General features: G+C 39.9%; 2 protein-coding genes across 7 annotated transcripts; one reads left to right on the forward strand and one right to left on the reverse strand.

Annotated features, from left to right (window-relative positions):
- The first annotated feature begins 36 nt into the window (after positions 1-36).
- LOC143641547 (modulator of apoptosis 1-like) lies at positions 37-16,305 on the forward strand. Of its 3 annotated transcripts, none has more exons than XM_077109121.1 (2): positions 37-338; positions 14,496-16,305. In XM_077109121.1, the coding sequence occupies exons 1-2, from the start codon at positions 137-139 to the stop codon at positions 14,516-14,518; spliced, it is 225 nt and encodes a 74-aa protein (XP_076965236.1). In that variant the 5' UTR covers positions 37-136; the 3' UTR covers positions 14,519-16,305. The 3 variants fall into 3 exon arrangements, with proteins under 3 accessions (XP_076965236.1, XP_076965235.1, XP_076965234.1); XM_077109120.1 differs by lacking the exon at positions 14,496-16,305 and adding an exon at positions 2,350-3,108 and having other exon boundaries at positions 45-338; XM_077109119.1 differs by lacking the exon at positions 37-338 and adding an exon at positions 13,660-14,330.
- On the reverse strand, positions 12,183-13,931 carry Lyset (lysosomal enzyme trafficking factor). 4 transcript variants are annotated; one of them, XM_077109122.1, is made up of 3 exons: positions 13,788-13,918; positions 13,418-13,580; positions 12,183-13,007 (listed from the first exon to the last, which is right to left on the reverse strand). In XM_077109122.1, the coding sequence occupies exons 2-3, from the start codon at positions 13,513-13,515 to the stop codon at positions 12,596-12,598; spliced, it is 510 nt and encodes a 169-aa protein (XP_076965237.1). In that variant the 5' UTR covers positions 13,516-13,580; positions 13,788-13,918; the 3' UTR covers positions 12,183-12,595. The 4 variants fall into 4 exon arrangements, with proteins under 4 accessions (XP_076965237.1, XP_076965240.1, XP_076965239.1 ...); XM_077109125.1 differs by lacking the exon at positions 13,418-13,580 and having other exon boundaries at positions 13,868-13,931; XM_077109124.1 differs by lacking the exon at positions 13,418-13,580 and having other exon boundaries at positions 13,788-13,916.
- Positions 16,306-16,746: the final 441 nt, after the last annotated feature.

Genomic DNA, 16,746 nt, shown 5'->3' on the forward strand with positions numbered 1-16,746 from the left:
GAAGGAAGTGGGAGGAGCAGTTTCCGACAAACGGAAGTCATTCCTCTAGCGGCTCCCGCCCGCGCGGGGCCGCGGGCTGGTTTCCGCTTCCGGGCGGCGCTTTTCTGTGGCGCGTTCTTAAAGCTCAGCGGTCGCCATGGAGCTTTCAGGAGAGTATGTTGGTCCCGACGGGGAGCAGCAGCGACTGCGGGTACTCTGTGACGGGACCGGGGACGCCGACTCTCTTCAGAACCTGTTGTCGGGTGTGACCCAGATGAAGGAGCTGGTATCCGACTTCTTTGGTCCCTTGGTACAGCAGGAAGCGCAGGGCCGCGTGGCCCCAGACGAGACGTTGGACGGTGAGCTCTGAGAAGGTGCTGGAGCCACAAGAGGGTGGGGCGGGGACCCGGGAACGTCGGCTGGGGCCGCCCTGTGAGTGGCGGAGTTATGGAAAGTGAGTCTGGGCGGGCGGGAAGTTGCTTCTGAAAGTGTGGGCACTCGCTGCCCTGTGTGTCCAAGCCGTTTCTGCCCCAGCGTTTTCCCGATTGTTCATTTATATCGCAAAAACCGTGCAGAACGCCCACTGCTCTGTGCCCAGCAGTGTGGGTCTGGGCTGAGGTCCGGAAAGAATGAGGTGAATACGACTCAGTTCCTGCCCTTGGGAATCAGTGGGATGTGGCAGGCGGACACGGTCGTGAACGAGTGAAAAATTGTGACTCTGGGACCCTGTAACTCCTGCAAGCCGAGAGACCCAAGCAAGGCGTCCCTAGAGTGGCCACGACTTATGAGCTGGGTGTTGGAAACGACAATGGAGTTTGCCAGGTGTGAAATTACAGACGTGTCTGAAAGAGTGCAATTTATTACAGTAGGAGCAGGTTCCGACGAGTGGGGCCGATTTCAGTTTAACCAGTCTTCAACCTCAGAAACTCCTTTCCTATATACCAGTTTCATAGGTGATATTTTGAAAGCAGAACCATGAACTTTTAACTGTGTTCATTTAAAAGAAAGAAATCTTAAATAAGAATACAGAAAAAGATCATTCCATTTTTTACTCCTCTGAGTTATTAAAGACAAACAAAATACCTAAGAACTAGATATTTACTCTTCTCATAGAAGAAATTGAACTGTACTTTTCTTTTCCATTTTGTTTCCATCTTGATGATGTGGATGCTGGCTGTTAAAAAGAGCAATAAAAAGTGTCTAGGATGTGAAGAAATTGAAGAACTTGTACATTGTTGGTGGAACTAACAGTTTGGTAGTTCCTCAAAAACTAAAAAGTTAACATGTGAGCCAGTAATGTCACTGTTAGTCCTCCCAAGAGAACTGGAAACATGTTTAAACAAAAACTCACACAGAATCTTAGCAGCATTATTTATAGTAGCTAAAAAATGAAAACAACACAGATGTCCCTGAATCCATTAGTGCAGAAGCAAAATGTGGTTATTTGGCTTTTTAAAAAAAAAAAAAAAAAAAAGTAATATTGATACATGCTACAACAGGAATGAATCTTGAAAACAATAAATCAAAATCAGACACAAAAGGCCACATATTGTATGATTCCATTTATAGGAAATGTCCAAAGTAGGAAAATCCATAGAGAAAGTGGATTAGTAGTTGCATGGGTTGAGTGGAATGAAAAGTGACTGTTAATGAATATAGAGTTCCTTTTGGGGATGATGACAATATTCCAGAATTAGTGATGTTAATTTCAAGTGAATGTACTGGAAACCACAGAATCATACACTTTAAAAAAGAGCCAGCTGGGTGTGGTAGTTCAGGCCTGTAATACCAGTGGCTCCGGAGGCTGAGGCAGGAGTTCAAAGCCAGCCTCAGCAATTTAGCAAGACCCTAAACTCAGTGAAACCCTGATTCTAAATTGAAAAATACAAAAAGGGTTGGGGATGTGGCTCAGTGGATAAGTGCCCTGGGTTCAATCTCCAGTACCAAAAAGAAACAGTGAATTTTTATGTTAAAGAAATTATATCTCCAAAAAAGAAAGTGATCCAAAAGAGAGGGGTTTTTTTGTTTTTGTTTTTGTTTTTGTTTTAGAGAATTTTTAACATTAAATTTTAACATTTAATTTTTTTTTTTTTTTAAGTTTCGGCAGACCCAACATCTTTGTTTGTATGTGGTGCTGAGGATAGAACTTGGGCTGCACGCATGCCAAGTGAGAGCACTACCGCTTGAGCCACATCCCCAGCCCCAAAAGAGAGGTTTTAAATATTAAAATCCCCTGAAGTCTTTTTAAAAATCTAAAATAAGTGTGGTTTTAATAATCCCTAAAGTGAAATGGTCTCATTTTGACCATTTAACTTCTATATTTCTTTCAACCCACTGAACATGTCATACAACAAATATTTATTTTAAAAGGTGATGGTGAAGATGATGCAGAAGATGAAAATAACATTGATAAAAGAACTAACTCAGATGGACCATCTGCAAAACGGCCAAAACTGCCTTCTTAGCTATAACTTATGAAATTTTAAAGACTGCTGCTACATTGTAGTTATGATACACTGATGTTAAGGAAGACTTATGCTCCATTTTGGGAAAGCATTTAATTTGTTCCCCTGTGACAAGTTTGTCAGAGAGAAAACTTGCTTCTGTTTCCAGCAGAGAAAGATATAATAAATGTTTAGGAATGAAGTCTGTTTTCTTGGGTGAGAAATTCCAAGCCATAGAAAAGAAATAGAATACTTAAGAATGTATAAATTCCTCCAACATGGCAACCGAATTTTTCAACATTGTTTTGTTCTTAAAATAGCCATTGAGTTTAAATTGTGTGATGTCTACACCTTTGAAAGAAGGACATTGAGAGTAGTACTAAGGAAATGTTGAATTCTGCATCTATATAGCCCTTATATAGACAGCCAGAGATAATCCCACTCAGGGTGAATTAATCTTCTGACTTATCTGGAAGCTCGAGATACAAGATGGGGGATGTTTTTGTGCTATAATATGGTATATGTACAAGTACAAATATAAGACCTAAGTAAACCAGTTTTGTTGACTGTAACTTAGCTATTTCCTCTCCACTTGTAGCCATACTTTGGCTTTACTTAACAAAGAAATGTTGAAACTTTAAAATATATATATTCCTAAAATATATGTGTGTGTGTGTTTCTGCTTATCAGTGGAATAAAAGCATTTTTAATTTACCGTCCATCTTTCCTGATTACTTTAGATAGCTAAAATGCAAAGAAATCAAGTAGCACGTACCTAATGAAATACAAATAGTCATAGAATTTTAGAATTGGAAATAACCTTACAAATAATATGACTTATTTTAGAGGTAAACTGAACTCTCAAAATAGTTATTTGCCTCTGTTTACAGAGCTAACCAATGGCAGAGCTGGGTTGCATTTGGTTAGATTTTTGTTTTAAGATGATAAAATATTAAATTATTAATCATATTTTATGAATCACTTTTATTATCAGTTAATTTAAATGATATTATCATTGTACTTTCCCAGTTGCATATTCTGAAAGCTATAGCCTAACAGTACATGCTATTAAAAACACTCAATTTTTATGGCACTTCATATCCTTAAAATATTTTACTTGGAACATTAGCCTTCCACTAAGTACTCTTAATGTAATCAAAACAGTGCCACTAGAAAAGGTTATAAATGGTCAGAAATTATCTTATTTGTTTAATTTATGATAATATTTCTAATATTCAACTGATTTATTATAATGCTACATCTTAATACTACCATTTATGGTCCTTAAAGAAAAAACATATAGTTGATATTATATAGTTAAACTGATAGCTGAATTTTTTGTTTCCTCCTTCATTTAGTGTTTATGAAGAAACTTCAAAACAGCATTTGTACTGTGGTCCAGTGTTTTAAAGTTCTTGGTTATAGATCTTTTAATTAGTTGTAATACTGATTCTAATTCTAATACTTTTTTCTTCATAAGTGAGCCATGTTTGACCAAAAGGATGTTTAAAGGACTAGTGTAGAGGAAATGCCCTGTCTAATTTTCTAATCTGTCATCTTCTAATGGTACAGACATTAACCAGGGGCAAGCAGAACAACTCCAATTTTACTTTTGTACAAGAAAATAGTCCTTCCTAAATATACTTGACACTATACGTAGATAATTTTCTAAATATCGAGTGTTTGCAAAAGGTCTTTTCTAAAAGCAAGGCTTAAGCAATATTTATTTTAAGGAATAGAATTCTGTAGCCAGGAACCTTCATTCTTTTATAATAGGTTGTGGTTGCTTGACTATAGATAGCATTACAACATTAAGTTTACCCCCCCCCTTTTTTTTAATTATCTAGGAAGAAAAATTTATTTGGGGGGGAAAAGTATGGAAGTAAATTAATGCATCCCCTCCTTCCCGGGCTATGACTTTGTTTTGCTTTTCTCATCCATCAGGTTTCAGTTTTTAGTTTAATTTCCTCCAGAGGATCATTTTTTACTTTTCCTTGGGAAGTACTATTTATCTATTTATACTGGGTATTGAATCCAGTGCCTCTCTCAGGGGCCTTTTTATTTTTTATTTTGAGACAGGGTTTTTGCTTAGTTACTCAGGCTGGCCTTGAACTGCTCAGATTACAGCTGTGCACCACCACACCCAGCTAAGGGCCTGTACTTGAAAAGGAAATATAGTTTGTTTTCATTTAGAGGTGTGATTCTGTTTGTTATATAGTACTTTTATCTAGTCCCTATTTAGCCTATTAAAGACATAACTATTTGTCAGTGGAATTGTTCAGTCTATGTAAGTATAGAATGTCATTTCTTTTTTATCACTATTGTTTTTTTTAAATTAGTGCATTATAGTCATACATAATAGTGGAGTTCATTTTGATGTTCATAAATGCATATAATATAGCTCTGTTTTAATCCTCAGTTCTTCCTGTTTACCTTCCCTCTTCTCCCCCAGTACTCTTCCTCTATTGGTCTTCCTTCTATTTATTTTTTAAATGGGCCCATTAGCTGGGTGTGGTGGTGCACACCACAATCCCAGCGGCTTGGGAGGCTGACCTGGAGGGTCACAAGTTCAAAGCTAGTCTCAATAACTTTGCAAGGCCCTAAGCAACTTAGCGAGACCCTGTCTCAAAGTAAAATAAAAGAGCTAGGGATGTGACTCAGTGGTTAAACACCCCTGGGCTCCGTCCCCAGTACCCACCACCCAAAAAAAGATACATTGCACATAACATAATTTAGTAAGCTTCATTCTCCTCCTCCCCTTTCATTGCTCGCTCTTATTCTATTGATTTTTATTATTCCTTAAATATAATATATTGCAATAAGGTTTATAAAAGACATCTTGAAAACCTGACCTTTTTTGTATCAGGACTGGTGATACTTACAGATAAAGTGTTTTGGGAAATTAATTGCAGTATGATCATTATATGGTAATTTTTTCTTGGATATTTAAATATTAGAGTAGGATGTAAAATTCTCTATTGGAGAAATTGGGGGATGTTTATAGTAAAACTTTTTTTTTTTTTTTTTTTTTTTGACAGTGCTGGGGATTGAATCCAGGGGTGCTCTACCATTGAGTCCCAAGGATTTATAGGCATGGCCACTGTACCTGGCAAAAACTCAGTTTATTTTAACAAATAAGAAACAAATTGGTTAATTTTTGTGGAGAAATTGGTTTTTTTCCCCTCACTCCTTAGAACATAAGAAGTTTCAGGCCAGTAAGTGGGGAGGCTGTGAGACAGGAGGATCACAAGTTCAAGGCCAGCCTGGGCTAGTTAGTGGAGACCCTGTCTCAATTAAAAAAAAAGACTGGGAATGTAGCACAGTGGTAGAAAGCCCCCTAGTTCAATCCCTAGTACTACAGAAAAAAAAAAAGTTCAGATAAATATTAAGATTTTTTTTAAAAAGTCCATAAAAATAATAATAGAATAATAGCTTTTATAGTTTAAGAATGAGGAAAAATTTCCTAAGATTTTAAAAATCCAGAAACCATAAAAGTAAATAATAAAATTCCTCCTAAACATTCTTTTAATAAGGTGAGAATATAAAGAGGGGTAAAGTATATCTCTTATGTACCTGTCAGGAAAACACAACAGAAATAGGCAAAGGAAATGGACACAGGAAAAGAAATCCACATAGATTTTAAGTGAAAAAATGTCATTTCAAAGAAATGAAAATTAAAACTACAATATAATACTGCCGCAGTCTGGCTGGGCACAATTCAGGAGCCACTTGTCAAAAGAAACGAACTTTATTTTTAGAACCACACACCAAACCACACAGCTCCTCAGGAAAAACCTTCAGAGCCCAACTGCCACCACCGGCTTCCCATAAGCCTCTCCACCTCCCACATTCCTCCTCCTATTGAGGCTGATTGGCTGGGTCATGTGGGCGGAGCCAAAAAAAGTCCCCCAATGAGCAGCTCCATGGTCTGAAAGGGCGGGGAAACAGCCCAATGAGCATCACTGCAGGTGATTGGCTCGCCGCAGAGGAGCTAATCAGTTGGCAGCTAGAAGTTTGCTGGGGCTGCTGTGAGCCAATCATCAGCTGGCAGCTGAAGTTTGCTGGGGCCCCTTCGGCTGTGGCTCTCAACATAATACCATTTTTTACTTCTAAGACTAAAAGCTAAATTCTTCTGATGCAGTGTTGAGCTAGAAAGGGTGTGGGGACATACCTGTAATCCCAGTGACTAGGAGACTGAGGCAGGCAGATCTCAAATTCAAGACCAACCTCAGTAATTTAGGGAGGCCCTAAGGACTTAGCAAGACCCTGTCTCAAAAACCACAAAAAAAGAACTAGGAATGAAAAAGTGGGGAGAGTGTAGATTGGTATAAGCTCTTTGAAAGTTAAGTTGACATTGTTCATCAGCAGAAGTTCTACTAGTTAAATAAAAGTAAAGAAATGATAGTACAACCATACTGTGCAGTCATTAAAAAGATCAAGATATGAGTAGACCTATATGCCATTAAGGATCAATCTCTGTTAAATGAAAACTAGTAAGAAACAGAAATCTGTAGAATGCTAAACTACTGGGAAATGTAAGATTGACATGCTTATAATATCTGAAAAGATGTAATCCAGGCTGGGGTTATGGCTAAATATTTTAAGCAAAAGTTATAATCCAACTGCCACTGGGAAGAGAATATATGAGTTAAGGGAGAGAGGTATAGTTTTCCTTTTATGCCTTTCTATTCTCTGCTAAAATATATATATATATATTTTTTTTTTCCTATACATATATAGAAAAAAAATTGTGAGACTTTTTTTTTTTTTTTTTCCACTACTGGAGTTTGATCTCCAAAGTCCTTACCCCAAGCTCTTTTATTTTGGGACAGGGTCTTGCTAAGTTTCCCAGGCTGGCCTCCAACTTGTAATACTCCTGATTCAGCCTTCCAAGTCCCTGGGATTACACAGGAAAACACCTGTGACACCACACCTGGCTAATAACTTTTAATTTAAAAACTCATGCTTTGAACTTAATAAGCACAGATCAGCCACATTAACAGTTTAATACTCTGTCATGTAAATTCAGGGCAAAGAATACAATTTCACATAAAAAGCAACCCCTTCACACCCAAATAATACACATTTTCCATCCAAATATTTGTCAAAGAAGAAGTATAAGTCAACCTAGAGAAGATTAGGGAAAGATAGGTTAAATAAAATGACCAAAGGAGTAAGTATAAAAAAGAGAACTGGGATACATCAACGTTTAGAAGGAACCAGCCAAGAAGTCAGAAGCAGGTATAAGGAAGAATTCAAAAGTGGCTAGAACTGAACCATTTAATACTTGCCACGTATGATTATTTAAGTAAATATAAAGTTTAGAATTCAGTTCCTCAGTCATATTAGCTTCCTTCATCTAGCTAGCAGCTACTGATTTGAATAGCACAAAGAATATCCGTTATCACTAAAGCTCTACTGGTTCAGAAACCAACTGAAGAAGGTATCTCAAGGACACAGTATCCAAGAACTGCTGATAGATGATCTGAGAACCAAGACTTGACGGTGGAGTTAGTATAAGTGACTGGTGACCTCTTGAGAACAGTTTGGTAATGGGAGGCAGAAGTCTGATAGAAGCATATTTTAGAAAACCGCAGAGAATTTGAAATTAGAAAATACATACAACTCTAAAGATTTGTAATTAAAATAGATGGGGTGAACTTCCTTCAGAACATTTGCTACATCAGGGCGCGGTGGCGCCCACCTGTAATCATAGCAGCTCAGGAGGCTGAGACAGGAGAATCATGAATTTAAAGGCTGAGACAGGAGAATCACGAATTTAAAGGCTGAGACAGGAGAATCACGAATTTAAAGCCAGCCTCAGTACCAGCGAGATGCTAAACAACTAAGTGAGACCCTGTCTCCAAATAAAATACAAAAGAGGGCAGGGGATGTGGCTCAGTGGTCGAGTGCCCCTGAGTTCAATCCCTAGTACCAAAAAAAAATTTTTTTTATTATTCCAAAGACAAGCAAATCTGTTCTGACTTACCATTTCGTCTTTAGTAAATGCTACGTAGAAACACTGAACCAGTGGTTCTCAACCCACATGGAATCATTTGAAAAGTTTCAAGAATAGGATTGGCTGGGGTCCACCCCCAAAATCAGATATAATTGGTTGGTAAGGGACCCTGCCATTGTTATATGAGGAATTGTGTTTTGATTTTATTTGATTTCCCCAGATACTTCTAAGGTACAGCCTTATTATTATTATTTTTTTTGTCAATGGACCTTTATTTTATTTATTTATTCCTTTATTTATATGTGGTGCTGAGGATTGAACCCAATGCCTCACATGTTAGGCATGTGCTCTACCACTGAGCTACAACCCCAGCCCCTATACAGCCTTATTTTAATACCTATTCACTACCTTAAACTAAAACAAATACTAATGCATGATGATTTCCAATCATGGTCCAAAATTGTATGAAAATTTTATAAGTTAGAGAATTGATTAGGTGACAGCACATATTTGATGCAAAAAAATGAGTCATGAGATACTGTGGAAAATTTTTTTTTTCTTTTTGTAGTAGTGCTGAGGATTGAACCCAGGTCTTTGTGCGTGTGGGGCAAGCACCCTACCAACTGAGCTATATCCCCAGCCCCCAGATATTGTAGTAAATTTAGAGATAAGTTGTTAAGTCCATCAAGAAGGAAATCATTTGATCTTTTTAAAAAAATTTTTTTACTTGTATATGGACAGAATGCCTTTATTTTTTATCTTTATGCAGTGCTAAGGATAGAGCCCAGTCTCACACATGCTAGGCAGATACTCTGCCACTGAGCTACAGCCCTAGCCCCTCATTTAATCTTAATTAAAAAGATTAACACTATCCATGATGAACACACAAACTGGTTTGGTTATTTTATGGGTGCAGTCACTCTCATGTGAGCACTTGACCTCATGACTCCACTTCCCTAAAGAAAAGTTTAATTGTGAAGGCTTTGAAATAGAATCAAATTCTAAACTTTAGGGAACCTTTTTTTTTTTATTTTAAGAAAAATTTCAGTTGTAGATGGACATTATACCTTTATTTTATTTATTTTTATGTGGTGCTGAGGATCGAACCCAGGGCTTCACATGTGCTAGGCAAGTGCTGTACCACTGAGCTACAACCCCATCCCTAAAGTCATTTTTAAAGTCAGAAAATTTAAATGTTGACTAAAGCACCATGAATTACATATTTCTGCAATTATCTATTTTTTATACTAGTACTTTTGAAATATATATATATATCTTACATGTTTCAGTGAAAAACACAGGATCATTTCATCTCAGATGTAGTTGCAAATGAAATGACATGAAATCCTTGTGGAATATAGCTCTATTTTTCTCATATCTGGAAGCAAATAATTAGAAGTTATGGATCCTAGGATATCCGCCCTTCCCTAAATCCCTGCAGCACTTAATATCATTTACCATCCAACTCACTACATAATCCTGTATTCAGGATTTCATATTGCCTTTTATATTGTGAAGTGAATAGAAATAAAGGATAATCTAGGGGCTGAGGTTGTGGTTCCAAAGTCTCCTATCTATTAATTTCAATCTCTTCCTCAGTCCTCCTTTCACCCTACCAAAGATGTTTTGAACGTAGCTATAAAAAGCTACGTTCTTAAATAATAAAGCAGACTAATCTAGAATTAGTCTGTAATCTAGAATTTTGTAATTATATTTGGAAAAACTACACCAATCTTACTATTAATTAATATTCCTATGATCAAGGCAATATGATGTTGATACAGATGGACTGAAAATTTACTTACAAAAGCTTAAAATTCCAAAATTAGATAAAATTTACTTCAATAAAAAGGAATTGCCTTTTCACAAGTGGCAGTACATAAAGCATTTATAAGACAAAAAGCAATTGAAATAATTTTCTAAAGTCATCTCCAAATTAACACTGCATCCAGACTAATAAAGCAGGAAATTTCCCAATGATTTTCCTCAAATTTTCCTTTTTGAGAAGTAGTTTAAGTGGAATGATTAAAAACCTGGAGATCTGAATGTAAACATCCTGGATTCAAATCCTGACTCTTTCCACTTAACTTGCTGTGTGACCATGGACAGATTGATTCCTATGTGCATCAAATTTCCTCCTCTGTAAATGGTATTACTACCAATGCAATACCTGCCTCATAAGATTATAAGTGAAGAAACAGAAAACAGTGGCTGCAACATGCATACTGAGTACTCAAAATATGCAAATGTTCAATCCCAGTACTGCAAAAAAGAAAAGATAGATTTTTATTATCTAATAGGTATTTCCAACTGCCGATTGTTTGGATTGAGTGTATTATGTCAAGAAACATCAGTAACTGGACCTTTGGAGGTGGTAAGAGAGATTCTGCTGCTTTTGAGTTACAAAGGTACCTGCTTTATCTTTTAGATAAAAGTTTGCTGTGGAATGCTCAACCTTCTTTGTGGCTCAAATGTGACATAAAGGCCAAATTGCTAAGAAACTTTATTTTCAGTAGCTTATATAAACTGAGAAAAGAAAACTTTTCTCACTAATATTGCCACTTCCATTCTTTGGCATGACTGGGCAAACAGTAACAGCACTAAAAACATTTATCATCTGTGAAAAGCACTATAGCTTAGCGGTTAAACACAAAGGAATCAGAATGCCAGGTTTTGGCAAGTTAGTTAACTCCTACCTCAGTTTGCCATCAGTAAAACGTGGAAAATAACTGCCATCTCAAAGGAGTTGTAATATAGGAGTTAATTCATGGAAAGCTCTTCAAACAGACCTTCAGAGTAAGCACCCAAAAAAAAGGTTATGATTATTACCAAAATAGTGTAAAATATGTCCTAGTGTTAACGTAACTACATATCCTGACCTTACCCAGGGGGGGAAAAATTAAAAAAAGACTTGTACTTTCATTTCTTTAGTTGTTTGTATTGGTACCTGACACAAGGTAATACAAATGCAAAGGAGAGGAAGTACAAGAATCACATCCTCATTCAATTGCTGTGGGCGAAAAAATCAGGATGACAGGATGGTAGACTTTAGAAGGGCATCACATCTGAAGAACTAGGTTAAATTACCTTCACCTATTCACATCTTCTGTGTAAGTTATTAAGAGACTAAAAACATTTAGTCTCTTCCCAAGTAGATATTATTACTATTTTGATACTGGAGATTGAATCCAGAAGTGCTTTACTACTGAGCCACATCCCCAGCCTTTTTTTTTTTTTTTTGAGATGAGGATCTCACTAAATTGCTTAGGGCCTCCCTAAGTTGCCGAGGCTGGCCTGGAACTTGTGATCCTCTTGTCTGACTCTTCGGTTACTGGGATTATAGATACACACCACTATGCTCAGCCCAAATTTTTTAAAAACCAGGAGCATTAATAATGATTTAGCCAGTGGGGCTGGGGTTGTAGCTGCAGTAGAGTGCTTACCTCACATGTATGAGGCACTGGGCTTGATCCTCAGCACCACATAAAAATAAACAAAATAAAGATATCGTGTCCATCTACAACTAAAACAAAATTTTTAAATGATTTAGCCAGCCATTATCCAGAACAAATTCTGCTTATCAAGACAGGCATCATAGCTGGGGATATAGGCCAGTAACAGCATATGTACTTGCAAGTACCAGACCCTGGGTTCAATCCCTAACACCAAAATTAATAATAAACCATAGTTATTTCAATAGTTTTATACCACTTCCTCAAACTGAAAGCAAGCAAGCATAAGCTTATCTACAGAAGGATGAATTAGTGTGTGTTTTAAGAATCTTAAAGCAAGCCATGTAATTGTATAAAATTTAAATTTTATGATCATATTTGGACCTTTTTACACTTAACACAATGGAAATGTTCATATTCACTTTTTTCCCCAAAGGAAAATTTTCTCAATTGTCACTATGCTGCACAGTAGAAGAGAAATGAGTTCAGGTACTTATTCAAGTTTCTAAAGAATACAAATAACAAGACACAGTTTTACTTGCAAAACCTGAAGTTATCAACATGATTCTGTAGTACTATATCTCAGGCTTTACCTAAAAAAATCATTATTATTCAGATAAAGATCGTCCCTTAGTCACATTTTTAAAAAGCCTCTGTTGCACCACAACTTCCTGAGATCTGTGAAGAAATCGCATTCTTGTGATCAGACTCCATAATGTATTGGCAGTTTCATAATCATAAAGAAAAACCAATGACTGGTTTTATGTGTCAATCAGTTGTAGTCTGCTGATCTGATTAGAAGCCTTGACAAATGCTTGGTGGCGATTGCAAATAACTGCCAAGCATATGGGGATGATACAGTAGCCCACAGTTTTGGGATCAGCTCTTGTACAAGAATAAAGGAACAAAAACATCTGTAAGTAAGGTATCAGAAAAATAATTGTCCACAACCAAAAAGGCAGGGAGAGTAAGCGAACTTTCAAGGAGTGTGTCCATGTGGTTCCTTCACCAGGCTCCTCTGGGTGCTGTTGAATGTGCTCCAAAGCCAGCCTGTTGTAAGTCTCATTGATTTCAAAAACATAGTAAAATGCTGCTGCACTTGCTAACAGATACAGTCCCACTCCGATCCACCCCATCCGCTGACGGAAGTTCATCATTCTCCATGCTCTGTGCCTTCGAAGTAAAAAATGAAAAAATACAGTTAGGGTCTAGTAATGCTTCTATAGCAACTATTCCAAACGTATTTGCTTTATTTCCAAGAGCTCTAAAATACCCCACTAATATTCAAAATAAATTTTATAAGAAATGTACATAACCTACAGGTGGCTGTTCTATGTAGTAGTTACGAGCAAGTAAAAAACATGCTTTTATATGAATTCCACATAATATATAATTAAATCTGCTTAAATAGGTCCTGTATTTAGAAACTGTAAGTAAGCCAATTTCCTACGGGACATTTCACTTTTACAGTTGAAATGCTTTCTGGCTTAACAGTATTGCTTCAAATCTGAAGATTGGATTCTACAGATAATTGCCAACATCGGAGCCCCCAAGTTACGACAGTAACTCTTTTAAACACTTACAGTGGTCCCGAAAATCTTCCTGTTCCCACGGCAAGCGTTAAAGAGTCACTCAGTTCTGAATAATCGGGTGGTTTTGGCATTTCAGAACAAGCCACCATAAAAGAAATCCCCTGGGTCACCCGGTTCGGGGAGAAAGGTGAGCGCCGCCAGCCTGGAGCACAAGCTAACAGTGATTAAGTACAGCGTGACTACGGGTAGTCACGCGGCGGCCCGGCCCCTGCCGCCTCGGGCAGAGCAGGGCTGGTCACCCGGACGGCCGGGAGGCTCCCGGGCCACTGGGGCCTCCCAGGCGTCGGCCCCGCCCCCTGCAGCTCTCGCCCGCCCGCCGCTCCCGGGCTGCACAGGCAGCGCCAGACCGTGCCTCGCCAACCTGCAGCGCCGCGAGTCCGGCGCCCAGCAGCGGCCGCCGTCCGAGACAGCCTGCAAAGCTGAGCAGGTCCCGGCTCTCACCTTCCTGTCCCGGGTGGCCCTCCCGCCCGCCGTCCCGGATGCCGCCGCAGTTGGGGCTTCCGGCTTGGGCCGGAAGCGCGCGCGCCCCGCCTCCCCAGGCCCGCCTTCGTGATGTCAGTGCCTCTCCGCGCGCCGCACGACCTCCCAGAGTGCGCCCTGGACAGCCGCAGCTGGGCCAGGGCTGACTCCGCGGCGCAGGAGGGCGAGGGTCTGGTCTGGCGCCTCGCGTGCTTCGCGCCTCCTCCGCGGTGCCTAGGTCACAACTGAGCGCCTCGTCGCGCCTTGTCACTCCTCGCTGCGGAGAGAAGGGCAGAGGCCGGGCGGTTCGGCATCCATTGCCGGCGGCCGGCGCGCCTCCCGAGCGTCCGTCAGAACCGAGCACGCCCGCACTCCTGCTCCCGGTCGGGAGCGGACCTAGCGTCCCGGCCCCCCGCAGACGGTGCAGGCATCGCAGTAGATAACGGTGAGGGCAAGTGGGATGGCGAGCCGCTTCACTGACCCAGAGAGGTGGGAGAGGCGGGAGAGGGGAGGGGCTGCTTGCAGCAGAGTGCGGCGGCGGGCTCGCGGGGACCTGCACTTGCGCCCCAGACGCAGACACCCCTAACTGATCTGACTCCTATCCCCGCAGGCTGCTGGACCTCTGCACGTTGACCAGACCTGCGTGGGGTACTGCGCAGGATTACTGAGAATTGCGGTGGGCACACCCGCTTCGGAAGAATTAGAACTTAAATCTGTGATTTCGGGCACGATGGCCCTGAGGCTTTTAGAAGACTGGTGCAGGGGGATGGATATGAACCCTCGGAAAGCGCTATTGATTACCGGCATCCCCCAGACCTGTGGTGTGGCCGAAATCGAGGAGGCTCTACGGGCTGGTTTGGCTCCTTTGGGGGAGTACAGACTGCTTGGGAGGATGTTCAGAAGGGATGAGAACAGGAACGTAGCCTTAATAGGCCTTACTGAGGAGACAAGTCATGATATGGTTCCTAAGGAGATACCGGGGAGAGGGGGTGTGTGGAGAGTGATCTTTAAGCCGCCAGAACCGGATAATGAATTTTTAAGGAAATTAAATGAGTTTTTAGAAGAAGAGGGCATGACAGTGGGTGAGTTGACCAGAGTTCTTGGGTGTGGACGTAACCCCTTTGACCAGGGCATGATCCCTGAAATGCAGGCAGCTATGTTGACACAGGCATTAGATGAGGCTCTTCAGCCTTCCCTCCAATACCTAAATTATAAAAAATTGAGACTGTTCTCAGGCAGGGATCCTCCAGAACCAGGGGAAGAAGAATTTGGATCATGGCTGTTTCATACTACTCAGATGATGAAGACATGGCAGGTGTCTGATACAGAAAAGAGAAGGCGATTGATAGAGAGCCTTCGTGGCCCAGCATTTGATATTATTCGTATCCTCAAGATAAATAATCCTTTAATTAAAGCCCATGAATGCCTTCAGGCTCTTGAGACAGTATTTGGGGTTACTGATAATCCTAGGGAGTTGCAGGTCAAATATCTAAACACTTACCAGAAGGATAAAGAAAAGTTGTCTGCTTATGTACTAAGGCTAGAGCCTTTATTACAGAAACTGGTACAGAGAGGAGCAATAGAGAAGGGTGATATGAATCAGGCCCGCCTAGAGCAAATCATAGCTGGGGCGATTCACAGAACAGTTCGAAGACAGCTTGATCTGCCAGAGGATGGTCCAGCTCCAGGCTTACTTCAGTTACTGGCACTGATAAAGGATAAGGAGGCAGCTGAGGAGGAGGCAGCCTTTCTCCAGAGGGGGTTAGAAGGGCATTTCACCTGAATCCCTGGAGAGCAGAGGAATGTCTGGCAATAAGCAGAGCATGGAGGTAGATGAGTCCACGTACTCCACTGATAGACAATAACCAATCCCCACCTTGGCTGTCAAGTAACTCATTCTGTTCTCAGTGTAAACCGTTTGTCATTTCCATGCCTATTTAATATCCCTTAAATGTGTCACCCCTGTGATTTTTATTGTCATGTAAATTTGTACAAAAGGTCTATCTGTGTACAGTGCTGAGAGGCGGCATATGCAAACCAGATCTCACTGAGAGTTCTGCTTGTTTAGTAGCAGGTGCAAGTGTAGCATGTCACATGTGTGCCCTCAGTAGTTTTTAGGTGTGTATATTGCCCTGCATGATAAAAGAGGAGCATTGGTTGAGCTCCTTTTAACAAAGAGCTATGGTTAAGATATTAAGTTATTTTCTGTGCAAATCACAAATCATTGATTCTGTGCAATCAAAAGGCAGAGCTGAATGCTGAGGTTGATAAGTCTGCAACAGCCATCTTTAATGCCGAATTTCTGATATGTGTCATCAAAGCATCAATTGTTCTGAATATTGTTTTCATGATTGTTATAAAAGTATAGGTGTGAAAATATAAAGGAATGCTAATAAAATGTCTTTAATCTTTTTTCTTTACATTAAGGTTCTAAAAGAGATTTCATGTGAACCAACTGTTCATAAAGTATGAATTTGAAAACCACAGACTTAGTTATGCAAACCTAATTCTTTGAACTCTTTCCTGTTGGTGCCCAGGGGGTAGGACATCTTTTTCTAAATGAGATTCCCAGAGTAATCTTCTAAAGCCATAAAACAATGGAATGAAACAAGACTACACACATAGGACAAGTATAGATCCAGAAATTTCAGTGTATTGAATTTGGAGGGAGAAAGGAAAGAAACACAGCATACCTTTTCCTGGCAGACTGGACTAAAAGCTTTTCCATGTATTTTCTCATGTAATCCTTTTAAAACTCCTGCAGTATGGACCTGGGGCTAGAGCTAAGTGGTAGAGTGCTGGCCTGGTATGTATGAGGCCCTACCTTTGATCCCAAGGACCACACATCACATGTACAAATC

This window comes from Callospermophilus lateralis, chromosome 3 (genome assembly GCF_048772815.1).
Source record: "Callospermophilus lateralis isolate mCalLat2 chromosome 3, mCalLat2.hap1, whole genome shotgun sequence".
Classification (NCBI taxonomy): Eukaryota; Metazoa; Chordata; class Mammalia; order Rodentia; family Sciuridae; genus Callospermophilus; species Callospermophilus lateralis.